Source organism: Balaenoptera physalus (assembly GCF_965194825.1).
Source record: "Balaenoptera physalus genome assembly, chromosome: 1".
In the NCBI taxonomy this organism is placed as follows: Eukaryota; Metazoa; Chordata; class Mammalia; order Artiodactyla; family Balaenopteridae; genus Balaenoptera; species Balaenoptera physalus.
The window spans coordinates 143,353,241-143,378,105 of NC_138882.1; the positions used below are offsets into that span (position 1 = coordinate 143,353,241).

Genomic DNA, 24,865 nt, shown 5'->3' on the forward strand with positions numbered 1-24,865 from the left:
TAAGATGACAAAAAGTATCAAAGAAAAATGAAGTACTCCAAAATATCTTTCTCTTCTAATGACTTCCATTGAAAGTGAAAGTATAACGTGTCACAGTAGTCGACAGTGATCAAGGAACTGTCAGTAGTAGACAGTGTTAATAAAGTAATGTTCCTACATAATAATGTTAAACTTCAAAAGACTGATTTCTAAAATTAAAAAAAATTATAAAAACTTCTGGATAAAATTTTTAATATATACTTATGCCAGAATTTCATTCTGTAATGGCAATATTTGGCAAACACTGAAGAACGTTGTATTGCTATTGATAATAATAAAAGGTAGCAGCTAACATTCTGGAGTACCTCCTATGTATGTGTCACTTCCCATATAAGCATGTTATATACATCGTTTCTTCCAGTCTCTCACAAGCACTCAGTGAAAGGAGTACTATTATCATCCCCATCTTACAAATGAGGAAACTAAGGGAAAGATATGCAACTTGTTCCAGGTCAAACGGCTAGAAATGCTTAGAGATTAACTCACTTAAGGCTATAGTATGTATTAATTTCATATAACATGTATTGATCTAATTGCTACTAGTGAAAAATGCAGCAGCAAACTTCTTTGTAGGTGTATGTACACACAGACACACATATTCACATGGGCAACAAATTCCTTAAGATATATCACTGGAAGTTGAATTATTCAAATATGCACATTTAAATTTTTTATATGTGCCGCCAGCTGAGTCTCTAGAAAGAAATAACATGAATTCAAATTCCTACCAACAGTATAAAAGAACTCCTTTTTCCTACAACCTCTCCAACAATGAGCAACAGTAATTTTTAAAATCTTTAGTAATTTGATGGGATAAAACATCTGATTTTTTATTAATTTTCATATCTCTCATTGTTAGTGAGGCTGAACAGACTTTCTGTACTTGTTGCTCAAATCTATTACACAATGTCTGATATTTGCTTGTTTTTCTATTGTTGTACATATCTTTGTCCTCTGAATATATATGTATACAAAAATATGGGTGTATATATTTTAATTTTTATATAAGCCAGCTTACTATTTTCTTTTACAGTGTTTTTATAATAATATGGAAGCCCTTTCCCTGTACCAAGAGTATATTTTTTTAAATCTTAGACTTTTTATAAGACACCTGGGTCTATTTCAGGATCATTTCCAATGCAAATACTAAACTGATTTAATTACTGTAGTTTTAAAGAATATTTCTAATCTGGAGTGCTACTGGTACTCTGAGCAGGATAATTCTTTACTGTACAAGATTATCCCATACAATGCAGTGCCCTTGGCACCCCAACTAATATATAACAGTAGAATATCCCATCCATTTAGACCAGGGGACACTTGGCAATGTGTGAAGACATTTTTGGTTGTCACAACTGGGGTGGGAGGAAGAGGCTACTAGCATCTAGTGAGTAGAGATCAAGGATGCTGTTAAACATCCTACAGGGCAAGGGTCAGTCCCCCACAGCAAAGAATTAAAGGTTAAAATGTCAGTAATCAAGGTTGAGAAAAACTGTTTCAGACAGGTCAAAACTCTCCCACTCATTTCTAAAAGCTCCAGATTGAGTTTGAAAAACACCAGTTTAGAATATATTCATATACTAGGGAAGTATGTGTCCCCCTCCTCTCAATACTTTTCTTTTCCAAAATTGCCTAGCATTTCATTTCCAAATCAATGTTCAACGAAATTCTCATATTTTATAAAAATGCCTATATACTCTTAGGATTTAGATTCGAATTACCTTAAACGGGCTTCAGGACTTCCACTAAATAGGCAAAATGATGCCTATTTAAAATTGGGGGGGGAGGGGTTGTGGGTGACAATATTTCTGTGTATCTGCATACATATTTCTTTTTTTTTTAATAAATTTATTTATTTATTCATTTATTTAATTTTTGGCTGCATTGGGTCTTCGCTGCTGCATGTGGGTTTTCTCTAGTTGCTGAGAGCGGGGGCTACTCTTCGTTGCAGTGCGCGGGCTTCTCATTGTGGTGGCTTCTCTTGTTGCGGAGCACAGGCTCTAGGTGCGTGGGCTTCAGTAGTTGTGGCACACAGGCTTCAGCAGTTGTGGCTCACGGGCTCTAGAGCGCAGGCTCAGTAGTTGTGGCGCATGGGCTTAGTTGCTCCGCGGCATGTGGGATCTTCCCAGACCGGGGCTCGAACCCGTGTCCCCTGCATTGGCGGCGGATTCTTAACCACTGCACCACCAGGGAAGCCCCCATACATATTTCTTGAGGGTAGGTTTATAGCTTTCATCACACTGCCAAACAGTAAATGACTCAAAAGTTATGGGTCATTGCCATGATTTGCATTTCTAATTGTATTATTACTGGGTTTTTAAAAAGTTTCTTTGTTATTTCTATTAGGAAATTTCTATCATATTTTCTAAGTAGATAGTACTGATTAGAAGATTTTTTTCATATGTGCAATTAATATATAGCTTGATTTACTCTTGCTAAAAGATTATTTTAGGTTTTGAATTTTTGAGATTGACAACCGTATTATCTGTGAATAATATTTTTTTCTCTTTCTGGTTTTGTTTTTTGTTTGTTTGTTTGTTTGCTTTTTGAGCTGGGAAGAGGAGGTGATCTTACTGCACTGCTAGATTCTTGAGGACAGTGGGACTAGCAGGCATCTTTGTCTTCTTCCAAATTTAAATGCAGTTTTGGGGGCGTTTTTTGTAAGAGGAAGAGAGGTTTGGGACAGGTTCCCCAGACCACTCCATGGGAACACATGAAGACTATTTATGAAGTCTTTTTAAAAAATTAAAATATGTGTGTGTGTGTGTATTTTATACATGAATGTAAGGAATTTTTGAATAAATATGGTAAAGAAGAGTGACATCCAATGAGCAGGGTTTGCGGGGTGATTGATAGTGGTGATGGTTAAACAACTCTAAATATTCTAAAAGCTACTGAATTGGACACTTTAAGTAGATGTATGGTAATGTGGATTATATCTCAATAAAGTTGTTGTTTTTTAAAAAGCTCTAAACTTACACATAGTGTGACTCTGAGTGATTTGCTAATAAATCACATTTCAGAAGGTCTTAGCTAATATCCTATCCTTAAAAACAACTGAAATAAAAACAATAAGAATTAAAGTAAAACACAAAGATGCAAGGTATCTGTAATCTAATTTTTATTTGCATGGTGTGGTTCATGGGCTAATTTTATTATGCTTCATAACCCAAATATATTCCTTATACCAAATATTACATTATGACATATAACTGGGGGGAGGGAGGAATCTGAGCAAAATGCCATAAAGATGTATCACTGTCATAATTAAACCAGACCCTTATCGAGGTGGAAAAAAAAAAAAAGGTGGAAAAACAAAATACCTCAGGAGAGTATGCTATTCTGGAATTAAAGGATAAAGAAAGGGCTTTAAGAGACCGTCCGCATGAGGTTCCATTCACATCTCTGTTACAGCACTAAAAAGCCAGGTGTCAAACAAGTCAATTATATTCTGAATTCCTAGAACTTAATTGACATCAAGAGACATGTCTATTGTATGACTCTCATTGCTTCACTCTCTTACGTCACAGAAAGTCATTCCAAACCTTCTGCTCCCTGCAGTTTAAAACCATAATTGAAAGAGTGAACACCAACAGGATAGAATCACCCAAGTGATATAAAAGCATTTAACTTCTGGGATTGAAGGTGAACAAAGCAGGACTTTCTGGAGACTGCGGCAAATCCCCCTGGGGATCAAAACTTTTAGATAAAGTAATGGGTGGCATATTGAGAAAGAGATGTCAAGCTGTTCTGGACAGAACGCTCTGAAACTGCGATGGTACAGTTCAGGAGAAAGGGTACCTCCGAGGCACCAGGAGCACACCTGGGTTTTCAGTGCATCCCCATGTAACTACGTGAGTCACATACCTTCTTTCATTAATTTGCCCCAAATACTGAATTTCTTTAATGTGCCAGGCCAAAACAGAGGGTAACTAGCCTCATGGAACTTAGAGATTTGGTGGGGGAGACAGATTAATATAATAAGTATATAAATAATTACAATTTGTTAATACGATGAAAGAAAAATACAAGAATAAGTATTAGAAGAAGGAGTCAGGCAAGGTTTTCCAAATAATGTGACATGAAGCTGAAATCAGCAGAAGAGATATTATCTCCTTTCAAAGGCTCTTCTGAGAATGCACTTAAAGAGCTGGGGAGAATTTATGGCACATAGTAGGTATTCAATAAACTGTGGCTACTACCATATAGTTACTAAAATTGTGGTAATAAAAATACAAAGGAAACTACAAATATGAGAAGAGATTGGGAAAGAAGATTCATCTACATGTGTTGATCCATTGTCAGAAAGAACGATAATAAAGATATGGCATCTTTCCAACAGCCAATTGAAAATTTGGGTCAGGATATCAGAGTGAGTTTAAGGCCAGAAACAAAGATTAGAAAGTCACCATGTGATAGTGAACTGAGTGATCATTTCATGCACTGAATGATCTTAAACCTCTGACAGGGCAATCGAGCTTTAAATTTAGGTATTAAAGACTATACCATAAAGTAAAAAGTTCTGCACCACTGATACTTCCCTTTGACAAATCCTGCAGGTCTGATAATAGTAGTTTGGTCAACAGCTCAGCATTTATGTGGATATTGTTTCTTAATTTTTAACTGTTTCATAATTCTTAAAGTTCAAGAAATTTTCATTATTAAGATGGTTGTAAGACTTCTTATGGAAATGAGGCACTAGAATGTCATATGTTCAACTATGCAAGATGAGTGATCTATAATATAAATGCCTGTTACGTAACACCCTCTCTATACGGGTACACCTGGGAGATGTTGCGTGTTAGGTTCCAGATCACCGCAATAAAGTGAGTCACACCAATTTTTTGGTTTCCCAATGCATATAAAAGTTATGTTTACACTACAGTGCAATCTACGAAGTAAGCAATACCATTATGTCTAAAAAGCAATGTACATACTTTAATTAAAAAACACTTTATTGCTAAAAAATGCTAACTATCATCTGACAATGCAGGGTTGCCACAAACCAATTAGTAAGAGGCACAATCATTTGTGAAGGGCAATCAAGCGAATCACAACAAAAGGAGGCACGCCTGTGTTGGCTGTAACACTGAATTCTCACAACAACCTGAACAATAACTCCCTTGGTTATTTTACCAAGTATCCTCTTTCTGTTCTTCCTCAGCAACCCCACGTTGCTAAGTTCAACGGTTACTATTCTGTCTCCAACCTCCTCAGCCTCTCAGAATCATTCCACAGTTGACCACTGAGGTTCAGTGACAGAACCTTTCTTGAAACACATTCTTTTAAACTACTTAATTCTACAATCTCCTCAGAGTGTTCTTATGCTAGGATGCTCTTATGCTAGGCATGTGCTGGGTTCCCTTCTTGCTGCTGTCTATACACACTTCTCTACCTCACCTGCTCCCATGAGTTTAATGCCATCCAGATCAGCAGTTTTCAGAATGTCGGCCCTGAATCAGAAGTATCAGCATCGCCTAGAAATGCAAATTACTGGGTGCTCCCAGATGTAAGAAATTAGAAACTGGGGGTAGGGGTCAGCAATTCGTGGTTGAACAAGCTCAACAGGTGCTTCTGATGTACACTGAAGTCTGAAAACCACAAATTTGTGGTTTTCATACTGCAGGTTGCGACTCATTAGTCGATCAAGAGAAAAAACGAGTTGCAAACAGCATTTTAAAAAGTGAAATAAAACAGTACAGAGGGAATTCCCTGGTGGTCCAGTGGTTAGGACTCAGCGCTTTCAATGCCGTGGGCCCAGGTTCAGTCCCTGGTCAGGGAACTAAGACCCGACAAGCCACGTGGTGCGGCCAAAAAAATAACAATAGTATAGGAAAAGAATAAATTCTTCATATGTTATAAAGGAAGTTGTATTTCATGAAATTTTTGTTTCACTTACATATGCATGTTAGTGTGTGTGTCTGTGTGTGCTGCACATCTATATTTGGTTGTTAAATAAAATATATCTTATTTTACTGTGGATCACAGTCTGAAAAAAAATCTGATCGATATGATGACTAAAAAGTCAGCTCTTTTGTTCCTTCTTGTCATTTGGGTCCTACCTTGCTTGGCCTTCCTTACCCATTCCACTTAATGTTGCCTCCTCCAAGGGACTTATTCTCACACTACCTTGTTTTATTTAGTTATTTACAGTACTTATCAATATTTAAACTATCTTATTGTTTATAAGCTTTCTCCCCCTCTAGAATATAAGTTAATGAGAGATCTTGTTCACTGCTGTGTTCCCAACACTTAAAACAGTCTCAGCCCACCTAAAATACCCACTCAATAAGTATTTCTTGACCAGATGAACTTTGTAAATGAGTAACTTACCAAAGCTCACCTAAGTTAGATTAAACTACACTTCAGAATCATGAGTATCTCACGTCAGTGATCTCTCTAATATAATCATCACTTCCTGGTAGGCCTACGGCTTGGATTCCAGCCTTCCACTTCCTAGTCCTGGACCATGGGAAAGTTACGTAATCATACTTTCACCACTGTAAAAAGAAATGCTTTGTTTTGGGACAATAAGAATCTGATAAAACAGTGAACCAATTTGCTTTTAGTTTTGGAAAGATGAGCGTAGTATTCATTTAATAAGAGTTAAGGGGCAAAGAAAAATTCACCAGATCCATATCAAGAGAAATACAGGAAAGCTAGAGGCTTTAGGTTCATCTACATTTTAAATGTGAATCATCTCATAGCTCCTCCATACAGTTCAAACCCTTCTGGAGAAGGTTAACAGAAAATTCAATGGGAAGGGAAAAAATGGGGAGCAAAATGAATGGAAAGTCATATTCACAGCCCAAATTTGCTGGAGAATTTGTGAAATGTCATAGTTAGGAGATGAATTTGATACTAGAAGTTTATACAGTAAGTCCCCTACATACGAACCTTCAAGTTGCCAGCTTTCAAAGATGTGAACGTGCATTTGCATGTCCAATCACATAAGTTAGTTCACGTGTGTTATGTACATTGTCACGTGTGTGCATCTTCCACAAGTGGTTGTGCTTTTGTGTACTTTACTGAAAGGTACTGTATAGATGTATAGAGTACAGTAGTACAGTATCTGTATTTCAAACTAGATCTGTAAGAGGATGACTTCTTTGAATTCCTTGCTGTGAAACACAAGGAGTTTACTAATGAAGACCTGATGGAATTGGAGGCCCAGAGAAAGGATGAAGAGAGACAAGAGGAAGAAGTAACTGAAGAACTGAAGAGATTCATGACTCAGGAAGTGGCAAGGGGATTTTCTTTATTGGAGGAGGCACTGTTAGTTTTTGAGGCACAGGACCCGAATGTAGAATGGTACACGAAGGCTGCAGCAGCCGTTCAGAATGCAATCCAGTGCTACTGTGTCATCTATGACGAGAAAAAAAGACTTACTACCCAGACATCACTGGATCTTTTTTCAAGAGGTTAGATAGAATTGAATCCAGCAAGGAACCAGAACCTGTGCCGTCAACATCAGGCGTGAGTGAAATTGCAGCTTGCCCTCTGTCTGCTATTGCTGACGATCCTTCAGCTCTACCATCTCCCACCTCCTCTCCCTCCTCCAGTCAGTAACTCTTCTTGCCTGTTCACTCGATGCCAGCCCCTGTATGCCAGCTGTTGTACTGTACTACTGTACTCTTCAAGGTACTGTACTATAAGATTAAAAATGTTTATTTTTTGTGTTTGTTTTTTACGTATTATTTGTGTGAATAGTATTATAAACCTATTACAGTACAGTACTATATAAGCTGATTGTGTTAGTTGGGTACCTAGGCTAACTTTGTTGGACTTACGAACAAATTGGACTTACGAATGTGCTCTCAGGATGGAACTCACTTGTATGTAGGGGACTTACTGTATCAGCTTTCAGTGTAAATCATTGCCCTTCCTGAACCCCTCTAACTCTGTGAATATGTGCTGTGAACACACATGTACACATGGTCTTGGAACTCTGGGGAACTGCTCTGTCTATCTAATGGTATCAAAGTAATATTCACTAGATAACCCCAAGTCACTTTGTTCCTATTTCTGGGATAGTAATGTTTTAAGTAATGGGAAGAGTAGATGATAGACGATACCAGCTCTGGAGTCAGAGTGCCTGGATCTAAACTCCATGTCCACTATTTATTAGCTGTGTAATTTTTGACATATTCCTTAATTTCTCTGAGCCTGTTTCTTTATTGGTACATTTAGAGACCTCACAAAGTTATTATGTTGAGAGAGTTATTAACACATATGAAGACCCGGCACATGGTAAACCAGAGTGTTTACTAGGTATCACAGTCCTTATACTAAGTTCCTTAAATGCTTTTTCCTCTAATGCTCATAGCAATCCTGTGAGGCAGATTATTATAAGACATCCCCTCTCCTCCATATCGATAGGAAAGTGTGAGCCTTGAAGAGGTTAAGAAACCTTTCTATGAATTCACAACTAAGTGGTAGAGCTAGGATTAGAATGTAATCTTAGTCACATGCTTAATCGAGGTTTCCTAACCATCATGCAAATATGGGCATTCTAGTATCCCAGAAATTATGAATAATCAACAAGCCATCTCCACTCTGCTGCAGCTGCCCTAATAACTATATCAAAACAAGGGATTACATTACACAAACGCACACATATATCAATCGTATCTATCATGTGTTGCTCTTCCAAAGAGGTTGAGAACCAAGGCACTGCAGTACCTTTATGACCACAGAGAAAAAAAGGAGCTATGTTTCATTTATCTCACAGAAGACTCACTTAGCACTGTTAGTGAAAAGCAGTTGGTTTTCAACAGAGATTGTTGAATAAATGAAAATGCATGAGAAAGCGTTCTGTAAAATCACAAAGTACAAACCAAGTTTTTATAAAGTCAACTTAATTGTTATATAGTTATATTTATTTTTATATTTCATTTATATATCATTATATTTAGAAAAACATAAAGTTATAGTCAACTTTATAATACTTGTTGAAGATTCACAATACGCCAGGCTAAAGTCCTTATCGCCTTATTTTAATCTTCATCACAACCCCTTTGAAGTAGGTACCATTATTTTCATAGAAGAGGGCATGCTTAAGATCACACACTAGGAAGTACTGGAGCCAGAATTTTAACTCTTTCAATTTCTGTATCAAACTCCTTTTCTATATAATAGAAGGAAAAATATTATTTTAAAATATGTAAATTTCAAAAAAAAACCCATGAAATTCACCCATTCAAATGTATAATCCTGTAGGTTTCAGTATAGTCACAAATTGTGCAACCATCATCACAATCTAATTTTAGAACATTTTCATCACCCCCAAAATAAATTCCATACACAACAGCAATCAGATCTAAACTACATATACTTTACATACATAAAAGATATGTAAATTCTTTTAAATAAAGCCTCCATTAAATATATGTGTGAATGTATATTTGATACAACTAATGCAAAAGGACGTCATGAAATGACGTCTAAAGGAAAAATTATGACTTCGTTGGCCCTCTGTAATTTTGCATTGGCAATATCACCATCCATTTGAGTAGGGCACGTAATCAAGGCCTAAAATCTACATTCAACTCTGATTATTATGGGTGAAACTCCAATTTCAAGGACTTCTTGGCATTTGTGTAATTATAACCAAATAGTAAGACTAGGAGGGAATGTAGATAAAAGTTTACCACCCAGCTGCCTTTGATCCTCACTCTGTTATATTAGTGTCAAAGACAAAAACTTAGGAAAATAAAGTCACAGAAGTTTTGGAGATGTAAACTTTCTTTTTCAGCAAGATATGTTCATGCACATTTTCTAAGAAGCTATACCACTGTATCTGACAATTTACAACAATCATTAAAGCATACTTTAATAAATTCTGCATCCACCCCAAATAATGAAAAGGAACTCACTGTTGGTAAATGCATATTCTTCTTCCATTTCATCACTGTCATCAGATGGAGCTTTATAAGGAGGCGGCAGTTTCATTGGAGGTGGAGCAGTTCCTCGCCTCTGAAGATGCAAAATTTGAGAGAAGGGTTAATTGTCTTTGTATAACCTCTTCCTCAATGACAAACAGGATAAAAAAATAATCTGTAAATATTTTGACTCTATCCAACTTCCATCACATCACTAGGATTGAAAAATAAATACAATTCATTCTCTTATGTTTATGTTATTATGTAAAAGTGACTCTGTGATGTAAACACACCAATGCAGAAAACAGAAATTCAAAAGCACAGTTTTTAAGACTGTTAACCTACCCAGAAGAATGAATTCCTTTCTCCAGTGAGAAAGTCAATTATATGTACTTTCTTTACACTGCTGAGGCTTAGTTTTCTTTGTTTCTGACCGAATAACTCAAATGAAAAACATTTCAAAAATCAGTCTAAATGTAATAACTACCCAATGTGTTAATCCTACAATTATTTAAACTTCTTATTCAATTGTAGAAGGTACAGATTTCATTCTTTAAAAACTACTTGAAATACCAAGATTTTCTAACCGAAGAGGTATTCATCTACAATTTATAAAGAGTCAACACACATTTTAATGTTTTAAAAAAGAAAAAGAAAGCTTTATGATGAATACTTTTTATATTTCTGTATAAGTATTCTTTAAATTTACACACCAAACGATAACAGCACATCAATATTTGGTTCAAATAGGCTTAATTAAAGTAGACTTTATGATCAGATTACCTTCACAGAATGTTGACATTTTCTTGAACGCTGGGAAAAATAAAACATGCCAAACTATGGAGAGATCCAAGCTGCTGGAAGGAATGAGAGCCGATACACACAAGCACTCCACAAAGGCCAAAATAACCAGATTAAGATTTGCTTTGCTACAGGATTTCAATAAAGTACAATCAATTATGCTTTATAGGACAAAGCCACTAATGGCAGGATACGCTTCAGTAAATGGGCAATGACTGGCCCATTACAGAAAGCAGGCATGTAATAAATTCCTCCAAAATAGAAAACACTATTTGCTATCCATAAAGAAAAACACACACCCAAATTTATTTAAGATAATGTCTAACCAAAACAGTACTTTGTACATTTATAGAAAAGCCAAAAATCAATAAAATGCAAGAATGATGAAGGAAGAGAAGATGCCAAATACAAAGTACTTGTTAAGCAACAAAAGAATTCAGAAATGTGATCATGGTGTCTCTTTAATTCTTGTTTGAAAAAACTTAAAAGTGAGTTAAATGAAGAATAATAAAGGCAAACGAATTTTCAGCAAATCTTTTCCTCAGAACCAGGTCATTCTAAGTGAAAGACAATGCTCAGAACAAGGACAGCCAGCTTTTAAAATAGTATTAAGAGATACAAATTCTCTTTAATAGCACTTTAAAAAATATATTTCAGGGGAAATTTTTATGCAACTGATTTATTTAACTTCTACCAACACCCTCAGAAAAAACGTAGGATAAGCATATTCTGGGCCCCCTACGGTATGAATTTGGGTTGCCAGATACCCGGGCATCTTTCTACCACACATGGGAGAAGGGTGTAGGCAGGTCCAGGCTCTCCCTGTGGCAACAAAGGCTGGAGCAGGGTATGCACAGGGAGGGCCAGATGAACAGCACCTCCATGAGGGCAGAGAACAACAGAGACTGTATGGCATCCTCAGCTCTGAGAAGAGAGCTCTTAACTATCTGCTGAACGAGTAAATAACTGGTTGTCGCTCATGTTGTTTAGGTTCCCCGACATACTAACTTTTAGAAAAATGACAATGACATAAATCGTTCTTGTTCAAGAGCACCGCATGTTAGCTTTGTCTGGTAGAAATGTACATTACTTTAGCAAATTATTACACTTGCATTGCCCTGTAAGATGTTAACCAGTTTTGCATCTAAATTTGAATCTTACTTAAACATTCTTTCTTTCAGCAATTATAAATACTCTCTCCAATTCTCTCTGAACTAGGCTAACCACCTTATTGGTTCTTTTGTTAGTGATTTAAATAAACACCTGGCACCTGCACATTCTGCACAATTTCATAGAGCATGTTTTTATTTTTTCTTACATTATACTTGTCAGTCTTGGTAGACTCATCTTCCAGAACCAATGAAACTGTGATGTCTGAGATACACAATCCATGAGCTGTTTAAACTCATACACATGATTTCCTGGTTCCGACAGTAAATCCCCAGAGGCAACAGAACTTTGCCTTTTTGACTGTTTCTCCATTTTTTAATTTCCAATTCTTTGTTTTTGTTTCTGATACTAAGCTAAGTTTGGTTCTGATTTGTACTTTGGCTGTAAGTTATTCACCATTAGTAGAAGCGACCAATGAAGTTTGGCTTTATGATCTGGCAATTAATATTTGTTGGGATGATGAGGACCTATTATATATTGTTCTATAAGCACCTATTCTCTCCTGATTGAAAGACAACAGCAAACATATTTATTTATTAGTCTTTCTGTTTGCCTGGTTGTGCTTTTGTACAAGAACACGTCTTGGTTCCATTGGAAAGAACAGTTTTTTGTCACACAGACCAGAGTTTTTACATTTCTGTGTCTACATTTGACACATGGCTAAAGTTGTAGGATGGAAGCCGAAAGTGTTCTGTGTATCTGAAATGGAGAAAAGCTCCTACCTTATGGTGAGCATGAAATATTTTCCTACCTTCAGGGGGTATTAAAAACTTAGTCTCTTAAAGCAGCGGTCCCCAACCTTTTTGGCACCAGGGACCGGTTTCGTGGAAGACAATTTTTTCACAGACTGCGGGGGGGCGGGGCGGGGCGGGGGGCCGTGGGGAATGGTTCAGGCAGTAATGAGAGCAATGGGGAGTGATAGAGAGCAGCAGATGAAACTTCGCTCGCTTGCCCACCACTCACCTCCTGCTACATGGCCTGGTTCCTAACAGGCTGAGGACCGGTAGCGGTCCGCGGCCCAGGGGTTGGGGACCCCTGTTTTAAAGAATCTCTTTCTGATTGGTTATAGAGACTAATAAGCATTATTTAAATCTAATATTCCCAGAGTTTTCCAGAAAATAGTGAAACTATAACTTATATTACTTTAGATGTGCCAGCCTTTAAATAAAATCTCTTTTCACAGAAACCACTAACTCAGAAGCATTTTTATATAAGAATCTAGATTCACAAAGTCAAAGAGATTTGGTAATTTTCATTGGAAACACCTATACCTTCTTCCTGATCTCCTTGATCTTATTGGTGTGGAATATAAAACAAAAATATATAAGACAATAAAAATATTTATACTAATGTTGCATGATGCCCACATGTCTACATGCTGTGCATGTTTGTGTGTGTGTGTGTGTGTATCACAAATGTTTGCACGTTAACCTGAGTATTATCAGCCAATTCTAAAGACTAGCACAATATGGAATATCACTGATGGAAAAAAATGCATAAAAGGAGTTACTTCTATCAATAATAATTGTTAAAGAAATAGTTTAGTCATCACCTGACCTCCCTACTTTGGGAAAGTCTCCCTGCCTGTTCTCCCCTAGCACCCTGGGCATATTTCTGTCATACCAATTATACTTCTGTTTATTTCACTATATGTCACATTCATCTATGCACCTCTTGGAGTGAAGGTGCTCTGTCATTCCAGGATGTAGAATAATGCTTGGTGCACAAGATAGAATTCCAGAGAAGAATAATATAGTAAAGTACATCCTGTAATCACTGAAACATCATCCTGTAATGGAGATGTAGATTCTGGTATGATCAATTAACTCACAAGTGCGAGTGCTTTGGGGGCAGTAATCACCTCTGAATTCTCCAAAGAATTCACTTACTTGGTTAAGTATCATCTACCTGTGAGACCCAGAACACTGCCTGGAACCTAACAGACACACGATACATATTTACTGAATGAATAAAGAATCCTAAAAACAAAACAAACACCTCTGGCTTTAGGTCACCAGGGATTGGCACATGCTCTCTGGGCAAGTGCCACTTTCCTGTGCTCTACTTGACCTTCTGATTTGGGGTTTATGGTTGCAATGTTAACTATTGCCATGTCAACTTAGTGATTAGTTCTTCTCTATACCAAGGAACTCAGCTGGATAGACTTACACTGACTTTTGGTATTACCAGGTTCTTACTGGATTTTTAAAATTTGAATGCAAATATCCTTGCTATGTATGGAAATTCAATTTGGTTTAATGGAACAGGTCAAAGTTGATAAGAATCATACATTTATCTTTTTCTTCTTGAAATCTTATGCGGAATATTCCTTAATCAAATTACCTTATTCCCCAAAGTAATTAAATTAGTAACCAGTTTGTTCATCTATGTGTTTATTGTCTGTGTCCCCACAGACTGATCCGTTGTCTGTTTCCTTTTTGATGTTATATCCACTGACTGTAGCATAGTAACTGGCACACTATAGGTTTCCAATAAACATTTGACGAATGTTCAGATATTTGAATCAACATATGAATCAACACAGTTCCAATAATAGGACAGACTAAATATTCTGAGAAACGCTTCTTTAAAAAAAACAGATAAAAATTCAAAAATATGTTTCTGTAACTAAGGCCAGAAACAACCATAAATTCCAAATCAGAAGGTAAATCCTCAGAGGGCATGTGCCAATCCCTAGTGACCTAAAGCCAGAGATTTTGTTCTGTTCTGTTTTTAGGATTCTTTATTCATTCATTAAATATGTATTGTGTGCCTATTAGGTGCCCAGTAGTGTTCTGGGCAATGCGGATAGAGTAATTATGAAATAGATTATCTCACTGCCCTCATGGAGCTTATATTCCAGTCCCTTTCATATGCCATATTTTGTGGGTCTTCAGGTCTTGTCCCCAGATTGCTTTAAAGTTAGCAGTCACTGAATTCTATATTGTTTGCTTTGCCCTACTAAAATGCAAGCTCCAGAAAAACAGGGAATTTTTGTTTGTATTTAATAGCTTCACTGCAGTATACTGAAGTATAACTGACATAAAAAAATTGCACAGATTTTAAAGTATACAATTAGAATCCACTACCACAGTCAATACAATGAACATATAACCATCACACCCAAAAGTTTCTTTGTGACTCTTTTTAATCACCCTCTTTCCCACCCCTTCCCCTGGCACCCTGTTCTCCTGAACCACTGATCTCCTTTTTGTCGCTACAGGTTGTATTTTCTAGACATTTATATAAATATAATCATGCAGTATCTACTCATTTTTATCTAGTAAAAGCTAGGAATTTAATTAGTCCATAGTTTCTATTTGAGGTCAAACAAGGTGGGAAGTAGGGCTAAAGATATCACCCTCCTAAACCCCAATTCCTACAAATAAAGCCTGTACCTCCAAAAGGTTGAAGTATTCTGCAAGTAATGATTTGCAATCTGTACATAACACTTCTGCAAACAATAACCATGGTCATTATTAGAATCTACATATTGTCTATGTTTATTAGCGGTTGCCAAAATCAAACCACAGAATCCTGAACACCCAGTGGTATGCTACTGTTAATCTGAATATAATGTTTGTGATTAAGATCTGAACTCAAAGAAGGTGGCCAACCAGGATAAAACCGACAGTTCTATAATTTGGTAACCAATTCAATCCTTTTCAAGAACCCTCTCCCCAAATCTTCAAGGGGTCTTGATTGGCCTCCATGCACATTTCTGTAAATAAAGTGTTCCCAGGTGTTCAATTCAATCATAGCTTTTTTTTTTCTTTAATGGGGTGAAACCTGCAACGGGTGAAGTTAAAAGCAAATAAACAAATCAAACAAACCAAAGTCTTGATTGTAGAAGACAGTAGGAATATTTCCTGGCCTTGGCCTTAGCTTGAGATGGAAGAAAACCAAAAAAAAGAAAAGAAAGAAAAGAAAAAAGGTGTCCCCTGAGAATTCATTATAAGCCCAGACTCACTAGACGGGAGACCTAAATTCATTCCGTGTGTGGCTCAAAAATATCCAAGACAAAATACCAGGCAAATACGAAAAGAAAGCTGGCCTAGTTTCAGAGATATTGGATGAAACAGATATTAAGGCATTTCTTAATAATGCCACATATTAATAAAAAGATCAATTATATCCCTATGAGGATATAAAATTTTTTAACTTGTAGACACCCAATAAATTAACTTGAAAAAAAATGTAAAATAACAAATGAAAAACTACATGAAAAAAATGTAAAATAACAACTGAAAAACTACAAGATGATTAATTTAACCATCAAAATGGAAGACTGTTAAGTTACTCTGACCAAAAAATCATTACGAATATAGAATATCTGAATAACTCAGTTAATTAGTTTGCCCTGATAACTTTGTATAAAAACCTGTAACCAATAACTAGATAATAGTTATTCTTTTAAATCACAATTATACATTTACAATAACTATGTGCTAGGCATAAAAACGTCTCAACCAATATAAAAGATATTATATAAAACAAATCTCTGGTTATAACTGAAATATGTTAGGAAAAAACAGCAATAAGTTTTTAAACATATTTGTAGGGAAATTAAAAATACATTTTAAAATAAACCTGGGTAAAAAATACATCATCTGGAAGATTAAAAAAAAAAACTTAGTACTAAACAAACTTAATATCTTGGGATCTAGAAATAGAGGACCTTAAAAGGAAATTTATGGTCTGAAATGACTATTTTAGAAAAAAAGAATGGTTAAAAATTATTCTACAACTATCTAAAGATTATTAGGTGGGGGGAAGGAAATAAACCCAAATAAGACAACATAAAAATGAGAACAAAATTAACTAAGCAGAATAAAGATAAAACAGAGAAGACTAACAGCTGAAAACTTAATTCTTCAAAATGAGGAATTAAATGAAAAATTACTTTCAAGATTAATAAAAAATAAACTATATTCATAATGAAAAAGAACTACTTCGAAGAGAACACAGATAATACACGTTAAGAGAATAAACAACTTTATACCAACAAATGCAAAAATTAGGTGACATCAATATTCCTAGAAAAGAGTCAGTAATCAAAACGGACTCTAAAAGGAACAGAAAATCTGAATAGCTCAATAACACAGGCCCTTGATGGCTTCATAAGCTAATCTGACCAAACATTTAAGGCATGGATAATTACTATTTTACACAAACTCTCAGAGAAATGAAAAGAAGAAGTACTCCTACTATTCATTTTAGTAGTCTTCTATAACCAAAACCAGACAGAATAGTACATAAATGGAAAATTACAGGCCAAACTCGTTCAAAATCACAGATGTAAAAATTCTAGAAGAAATAATACTAGCAAACAGGCAAAATAGATCATGACCAAATTAATTTAAGATTGGTTTAACATTACAGAATCTATTAATATAATTCACCACATTAAGGAATTCAAGGAGAAAAAAAATCACATACAAATTATTTCAGTGAATGTAGATAATTCATTTGATAAAATTCAATGTCAATGCCATTCATGATAAAAATTCTTAGCAAAATAAGAATGAAAGGGAATACTTCCGTAACCAAAGGATAATCTACAAAATCTTACAGCACACACCATATTCAATGGTTAAATATTGAAAGCAATTTCTTAACTATCAGGAGGTAACACAATAAGAATGTTAGCTCTTATTACTTCCATTAAACACCACAGAGGTCTTAGCAGATATAATAAAACAAGGGAAAAAATACTGGAAAGGGAAGAAGAAAACTGCTTTAATCCAAAGTGGTTATTATTACCCATATAGAAAATTCAGAAATGAAAATCTACAGACATAGTACTAGAATCTGGGATTCATATTCTTATTAAAAATCATATATATATATATATACATATATATATATGTGTATATATATATATATATATGTGTGAAGTACATACACCAAGACACTAAAAGCATACATCAAGACACTAAAAGCTTCTACATAAAATATTTAATAAGTTTATCTTTAGGTGGTGGGTTTATGAGAGATTTTAACTTTTTTATTTCAGCATTTTGGTTTTCCCAGTGTCCTGAACCGGATTATTTTATAAAAGAATAAGAGAATAATGTTATAAGATGTCACAAAATATATAAAACTCAATTTCATATCTACATACTAGCAACAGAAAATGCGATTTAAAAATATTTAAAAGCAACACAAAATATAAGGATTTCTAGGAATAAACCAAAGATTTACAATGCCTTTCTGAAGAAAATGATAACAATTAATTGTAAGAAATAAAAGAGGAATTTAATAAATAGAAAGACATACCAGAGTATGGTTAAGAAGGCTCAATATCATAAAGATGTAAATTCTTTACAATTTATAGATCTGACACAACTCCAATCAAAATTGCCAAAGAGATTTTTTGGTAGAATTTGACAAGCTAATTACAAAATTTATATGGAAAAGAAAAAGGACACAAATAGGTAATACACTTCTAAAGAAAAAAGAAATATGTAAAGGAGATTGCTCTACTAGAAAACAAGATTTATTATTAGGCTTTAATAATTTAGGTAGGGCAGCATTTGTGCCGGGATAAACAAATGGAACAAAGAGAAAGCTCAGAAACAATCTTCCCCTGATAACCTGAGATATGACAGAGGTTGTGGTGCAAAGGAGGGCCTATTTAAAAGAGTGGGATAATTATTTATCTTTATGGGGAAAAATGAAAATCCATCCTACCTGACACCATATCCTAACATAAATTTTATATCAACTAATTCTACTAGAATAGAGGTGGGGAAACAGGAGTGGAGGATTAACTCTCATTGACAGTAAGAAACGTTTTCTCAGGAGAGATGACCTTTGACCTGCTCCTTCGAGAATGAAAAGGAAGAGAAATGTGGAAAATGGACTTCCAGGCTGAGGGAGCAGCAAGATCAAAGTCCAAGAAACTTTCTGGGAATGGACAGACAACCAGCCCAGCTGAACAGGAAAGACAGAGAACAATGATGATGGCTGATTGGTGCGTCATGACATTTTTACACCTATACTCCACTAGGCCTTCATCCAGGCCAGAATCAGTCATGTTCACAGAAGGGAAATATTATAACTACAGTACTTCTATCCTGATATTCATCAAAAAACCACTTATTAATTGCAGCTCAGATATGCAAAAAGAAACCAAAAACATTTTTTAAAAGCTTGCGAGGTTCGGTTACCTTTTCTTTTTCTTCTTGGGTGTCTTGGTCCTGGTTATTAGTGATTTTTTTGGCCTTGTTATGTGCACTAGGAATGACCTACCACCACAAAAACAAGGAAGGGGGAGAAGGAAAACATTTAAATGTCACAATCATTACGTGGCTTTAATTTTTTTTTAAAACAATTAAAATCCTACTTAACTCTCTAACTTCACCTAAAAAGTAAAGACACGAGAAGTACAATTCAAGGCAAACAATACAACTTGGGAAATCTAACAAGCTATAAAACCCAAAATGTGCGTGCGTGTGTGTGTGTGCGTGCGTGTGTGTGTGTGTGTGTGTGTGTGTGTGTGTGTAGCATCAAGGGGCAATAAATTCACAGGCTTGTGTAGATCCAGAAAGTGAAGATGAAGACTAAGAAGATCACCATACTTACTGTCATCCAAACATCTCATTTTGCAAAATACACTTTTAAGGGTAAGCAAAGTTAATTCCTAGAACGCTGAATGCAACATTTATTTCATAGATCTACCTTATTCATCATTGTACCCCAGTTCAAGTATGATATCTAGCACGCTGTGCACATTCAATAAATATTTCACTATCACTGCTAGCATATAAATAAATTACAAAGCTATTTACACTCCTGGATGAAAGGTCAATGAGAGCGGGAATTTAGTGTTATTTATCACTATAACCCTGTTGCTCAGAAAAAGCCTAATACATAGTAGTGTTGAATAAATGTTTATAAATGAGTCAAACAGTTCAATTTCATAGAAATAATTTTAATTCTTAATGGTGCCAACATCATAGATTACTTTTTGACTCATTTCTTTTTGTAAAACCATCTATAAAACATCTTAGGAAAATACAAAACCGTTAGTGATTTTTTTAAAAGGATCCTTAAATAGCTAACACAAATAATGTTGGCATGAAATCTGATGATAGACATGCAAATTAAAAGGAAAAATAAATATCTTTTCTCAGAAAATTAAAGGAACTTCCTGCCTAGGGATAATTTAAAAAACAAAACCAAAAAAACACTTCTCTCTAAAGGCAATTTAAGGGACTTCCCTGGCAGTCCAGTGGTTAAGACTTGACCTTCCAATGCAGGGGGTGCGGGTTCAGTCCCTGGTCAGGGAGCTAAGATCCAACATGCTTCATGGCCAAAAAATCAAAACAAAAAACAGAAGCAATATTGTAACAAATTCAATAAAGACTTTAAATATGGTCCACATCAAAAAATAAATCTTTTAAAAAAATAAAAAATAAAGGCAATTTAAGATTAATTCTTCTTTACTTTTAACTTAGAGTCTAAGGAAATTAATTTTGGAATAAATGAGAAGGTCTCAGAAATGTTTCACTTAGGTAAAAAACAATAGTAGTGACACAGCAAAATGTTTTTGGTGCTTCCTATGTGAATAGACACTGTACTTAATATTTCTTTCTTTCTTTATTTATTTTTAATATTTATTTGGCTGCGCCAGGTCTTAGTTGCGGCACACGGGATCTTCTATGCAGCATGCGGGATCTTTAGTTGTGGCATGCGGACTCCTTTAGTTGCAGCAAGACAGATCTAGTTTCCCGACCAGGGATCGAACCTGGGCCCCCTGCACCGGGAGAGCGGAGTCTTAGCCACTGGACCACCAGGGAAGTTCTCTATTTAATATATACAACAACCTAAGTCAGAGTTCAAAAACTAGTGGGTCTACAGGTATATGTTTCTTGTCCTAAAGAATTTTAAACCAGGAGCTTCCCTGGTGGTGCAGTGGTTAAGAATCCGCCTGCCAATGCAGGGGACACGGGTTCGAGCCCTGGTCTGGGAAGATCTCACATGCTGTGGAGCAACTAAGCCTGTGTGCCACAACTACTGAGCCTGCACTCTAGAGCCCACGAGCCACAACTACTGAAGCCCACGCGCCTAGAGCCTGTGCTCCGCAACAAGAGAAGCCAATGCAATGAGAAGCCCACGCACCACAACGATGAGTAGCCCCCGCTCGCAGCAACTAGAGCAAGCCCACGTGCAGCAACGAAGACCCAACGCAGCCACAGATAAATAAATAAATAAATAAATAAATAAATAAATAAATAAATAAATAAATAAATAGAATTTTAAAACAAATATTTTGTCTCTCTAGAAAGTTATAATATCTGCCTACACTGGACCTACTTTCTCCTCTGAAAAAACCAGCTGAAACTGAATGGCAGAAGCTTCGTGATGGGACAAAATGTTAGCTGCCATTCACAAAGTTTACATTGTTTGCTTTTCAAAGAGTAGAGAAATATCTTTCTGTATGCATATCATTAGCAAAATTTGGAAGACAAAAGGCCCACCAAAAAGACTACATCTTTAAGAAAAGTAGGACAGCACATGTTTCTTATGAAAGTAAAAAATATATTTCTATATGACTAATACACAAAAGGTACACGTGTCCAAAAAATTTAGGTGCCATTATGAAACAATGATATTAGGGAAATACAAATGGAATACAGGAAAAAATAAAACAACACATGATAATAAATTTAATGAACTGAAGGCATGATGCCAATTTCAAAAGGGTTGGTTTTTTAATATATAAAAAAAACCCCTAATGCTACTGTGAAATGCAATTTTAACTGGAAAAAGTTACCTTGGCATAAAAACTTTCTATAGAGGTGTACAGTATAAATCATGAGTTTTGCTCTCAAATAAGCATTTACCAAGTAAATCTAAGCGGATACATACATTTCTTTCTAGCAGGCTGAAAAAATAGTTGAGAAATTCAGGAGGAAAAGCTTAAAAAAGTAATGTGTTGTTGATCCTCCTAAACCACCTGCTAAAAGCACAAATATAAAAAAATAAAATACAACTCAAAAAAAAGGTACAAATATAAACACCACTGCTCAATTCATGGTGTTGATGAGAATTTCCATGTAACCAAGGCATGTTTAGACACAGAGTCTTGATGGAAATGACTTATTTGGGGGTTTTGAAGAAAGTCTCAAAGTTTAATGTAAACTGATCAAAAATGATGAAGAATTTGGCTATATTTTCTATTCCTGTGATGACCAATATAACTTGCAAGAATAAGTAAGCCGAAGAGAGCACAATTTGGCAAAGATTTGAAACTTGATTCCTTTCATTTCCTTATTCAACTGGAATAACTTTGTGCTTAAAAAAAAAAAAAAAAGGAACAAATCATGGACATTAATATCATCGCCATCCCTTGGCTAGCATCACAGAGAGTTCAATGCTTGATGAACCCAATGCACAATGTAACAGTCTGTGATGCTGCCTGAGGGTTAATTAACTTGAACATGGGGCGATGCTGAGGACATTTTCCCTTTTTTTGAACAGTTGAAAGAAACTGTACTGTTTATGTCATCCAAATGAAAATTTCGACCTCAGTTCACCAACAAAGGCTGGTTAAAATCTTGGCTATTTTGGCTGACTTTATAACCTATTAAAATGCTTTGAATATTTTTCAGCGGGGCATTTGCAAGTGGCCACATAAATGTATAATCTGATTGGCTCATTCTCGCTCAAAACTGTTTCTCTGGAAGTGTCATTTGGCAGGGAATAATCTGGCCAATTTTCCTACAGAATTCAGTTTCCAGAAATAAAAGTGATGGCCTCAACGACTTTCTCAATATTAAAAGAGTTAAAAGGTGGATTCCAATAAATCTAGAATTTCAAATTGTATAAAAATGTGAAGACCTTGGGCTTCCCTGGTGGCGCAGTGGTTGAGAATCTGCCTGCTAATAATGCAGGGGACACGGGTTCGAGCCCTGGTCTGGGAAGATCCCACATGCCGCGGAGCGACTAGGCCCGTGAGCCACAACTACTGAGCCTGCGCGTCTGGAGCCTGTGCTCCGCAGCAAGAGAGGCCATGATAGTGAGAGGCCCGCGCACCGCGATGAAGAGTGGCCCCCACTTGCCGCAACTAGAGAAAGCCCTGGCACAGAAACGAAGACCCAACACAGCCAAAAAATAAATAAATAAATAAAATATTAAAAAAAAAAATGTGAAGACCTTATTCAGTTTACCTCTCTCAATTTAGTCTTGATGGTGTAAACGGAGCACTAAGACTGGAAGGGACTGTGCTGCCGTGCACCACAGCAGAGCTGCCCAGGTGGGGTGAGGCTGCAGCCCACTGTGTGCAGGCAGGCTACAAGCGTGCTGAAATAGCATGTTGATGCCTTCGCCCTTGGGACAGCCAGACATCTGTTTACACAGTTTGCTATACAAATATTATTTTCTGTATTCCTTGACATAAAAAAAGGTTGAAAAGCACTGCATTAGAGAATTGAAAAGCAAATTTTTAAAAAATATGCAGTTTTTCTACTGTTCAGAAGTGTCTATGTTTTGAACAGCTGTCTTCCATTATAAAATAAAGAAAAATAAACATTGCTTCCAGGTACAGGGCTTACGGGGCTGCATATTGCAATACAAAATACACATCCTGCCACTAACATCTGTGTATCAGAGTTCTAATTCCATACCAAACAAGTAATTTATTACAGAAAAAAAGTTCTATGATTAAATACTGCTCTTTGCGAATTCAGAATCTCCAAGAGAACGTGCAACAATGCAACACGTTTGAATTTTTTCCATGCCTGTAAAAAACCGACCATTTGGTGGTCCCTCTGGAATGTTTTTAACCCTGACCTACTCTGTATTCAAAGTATTTTATAAATAAAGTAACTGGTTCAGAAAGGTTAGGTAACTTGCCTCCAAATTAGCAAAACTGGTAAATAGGGAATCAAGGAATCAAAAATGGGTCTGTTAGACTCCACTGCACACTGGAATAACTCAAATTTGACCAGGAAATCAAAATCAGAGGAAAAAAGGGAAAATTGAGGTTAATAACTAAATTTTAATGAAGTTAATGCTTCCGTTAAGTAATAGTAGAATAACAGTAAAAATATATTGAAAAATACTTGGAGACAAAAGCTTGGTCCACAGATATAGAGAATATTTTTTAAGTTTTTGAAAATATAAACTAAAGCTTACTCTTGGAGTGGATGACAAGCTCTGAACAACAAACACCACGGGGTTTCCTGCATTCTTAATGGCCTCAACTGCTTCTCTGTGAGAGGCATTCTGCAAATCTACTCCAGACACCTAAAAACACAGAAGCAATTTATTTCAATTAGAAGGGCAGCAGATCTTGTGGATAGGTTAATTCAAAGTTCATGCGTATTATCTAGTTATGAGAACAGCCAGAGTCGAATGAATTATACCAAACCCAGAAAAAAATAAGATTGACCAAAAAAAGCTTTGCTGTTTTAGGAGATTATGTTTAAGGATATTAATGTTTCACCTTCAAGAAAAGTAAATAAGGTAAATATCTTAATAACAATGGCCCTGGTTAAATATAATTATCCAAAATAGGCAGCTCAGTCAGTAACAGAACCTTAAAAAGCTTCTGAGCTTGTAATGTCACCTCTGCCACTATCACAGTACACAATTCTGAGTGAGGGCAGGGGTTGGGGCTCTCTCTGGACTCACCTTCTCTCAAGTAAACTGAGAAGAATGACATTTTAAGCAAATTGCCCATTATCACAGTTGAGAAGCTGAACACTTCTCAAATTATATCAAAAAAGAAGTATGAAAACACCCATAGGTTCTTTCTGAAAGAGTTCTGTGTTCAACAAATTTGAGTATGTGGAATCTAGAAAAATGGTAGAGATGAACTTACTTGCAAAGCAGAAATAGAGTCACAGATGTAGAGAACAAACTTACAGTTACCAAGGGGGGGGGGGGTTGGATGAATTGGGATATTGGGACTGACATATATACACTACTATGTATAAAATAGATAACTAATGAGAACCTACTGT

General features: G+C 35.9%; 1 protein-coding gene across 18 annotated transcripts in view; it reads right to left on the reverse strand.

Moving 5' to 3' along the window:
- The window catches only part of PATJ (PATJ crumbs cell polarity complex component), a 345,994-nt gene that overhangs the window by 183,203 nt on the left and 137,926 nt on the right, over window positions 1–24,865 (reverse strand). For 17 of the 18 annotated variants that reach the window (XM_082453175.1, XM_082453166.1, XM_082453174.1 and 14 more), the window contains exons 25-27: window positions 24,036–24,146; window positions 19,064–19,141; window positions 9,915–10,014 (exon numbers count right to left, since the gene is read on the reverse strand). In XM_082453175.1, the coding sequence (XP_082309301.1) occupies window positions 9,915–10,014; window positions 19,064–19,141; window positions 24,036–24,146 (289 nt within the window). The remainder of the gene's footprint in view (window positions 1–9,914; window positions 10,015–19,063; window positions 19,142–24,035; window positions 24,147–24,865) is intronic. The other variant, XM_082453160.1, reaches the window with a different exon arrangement.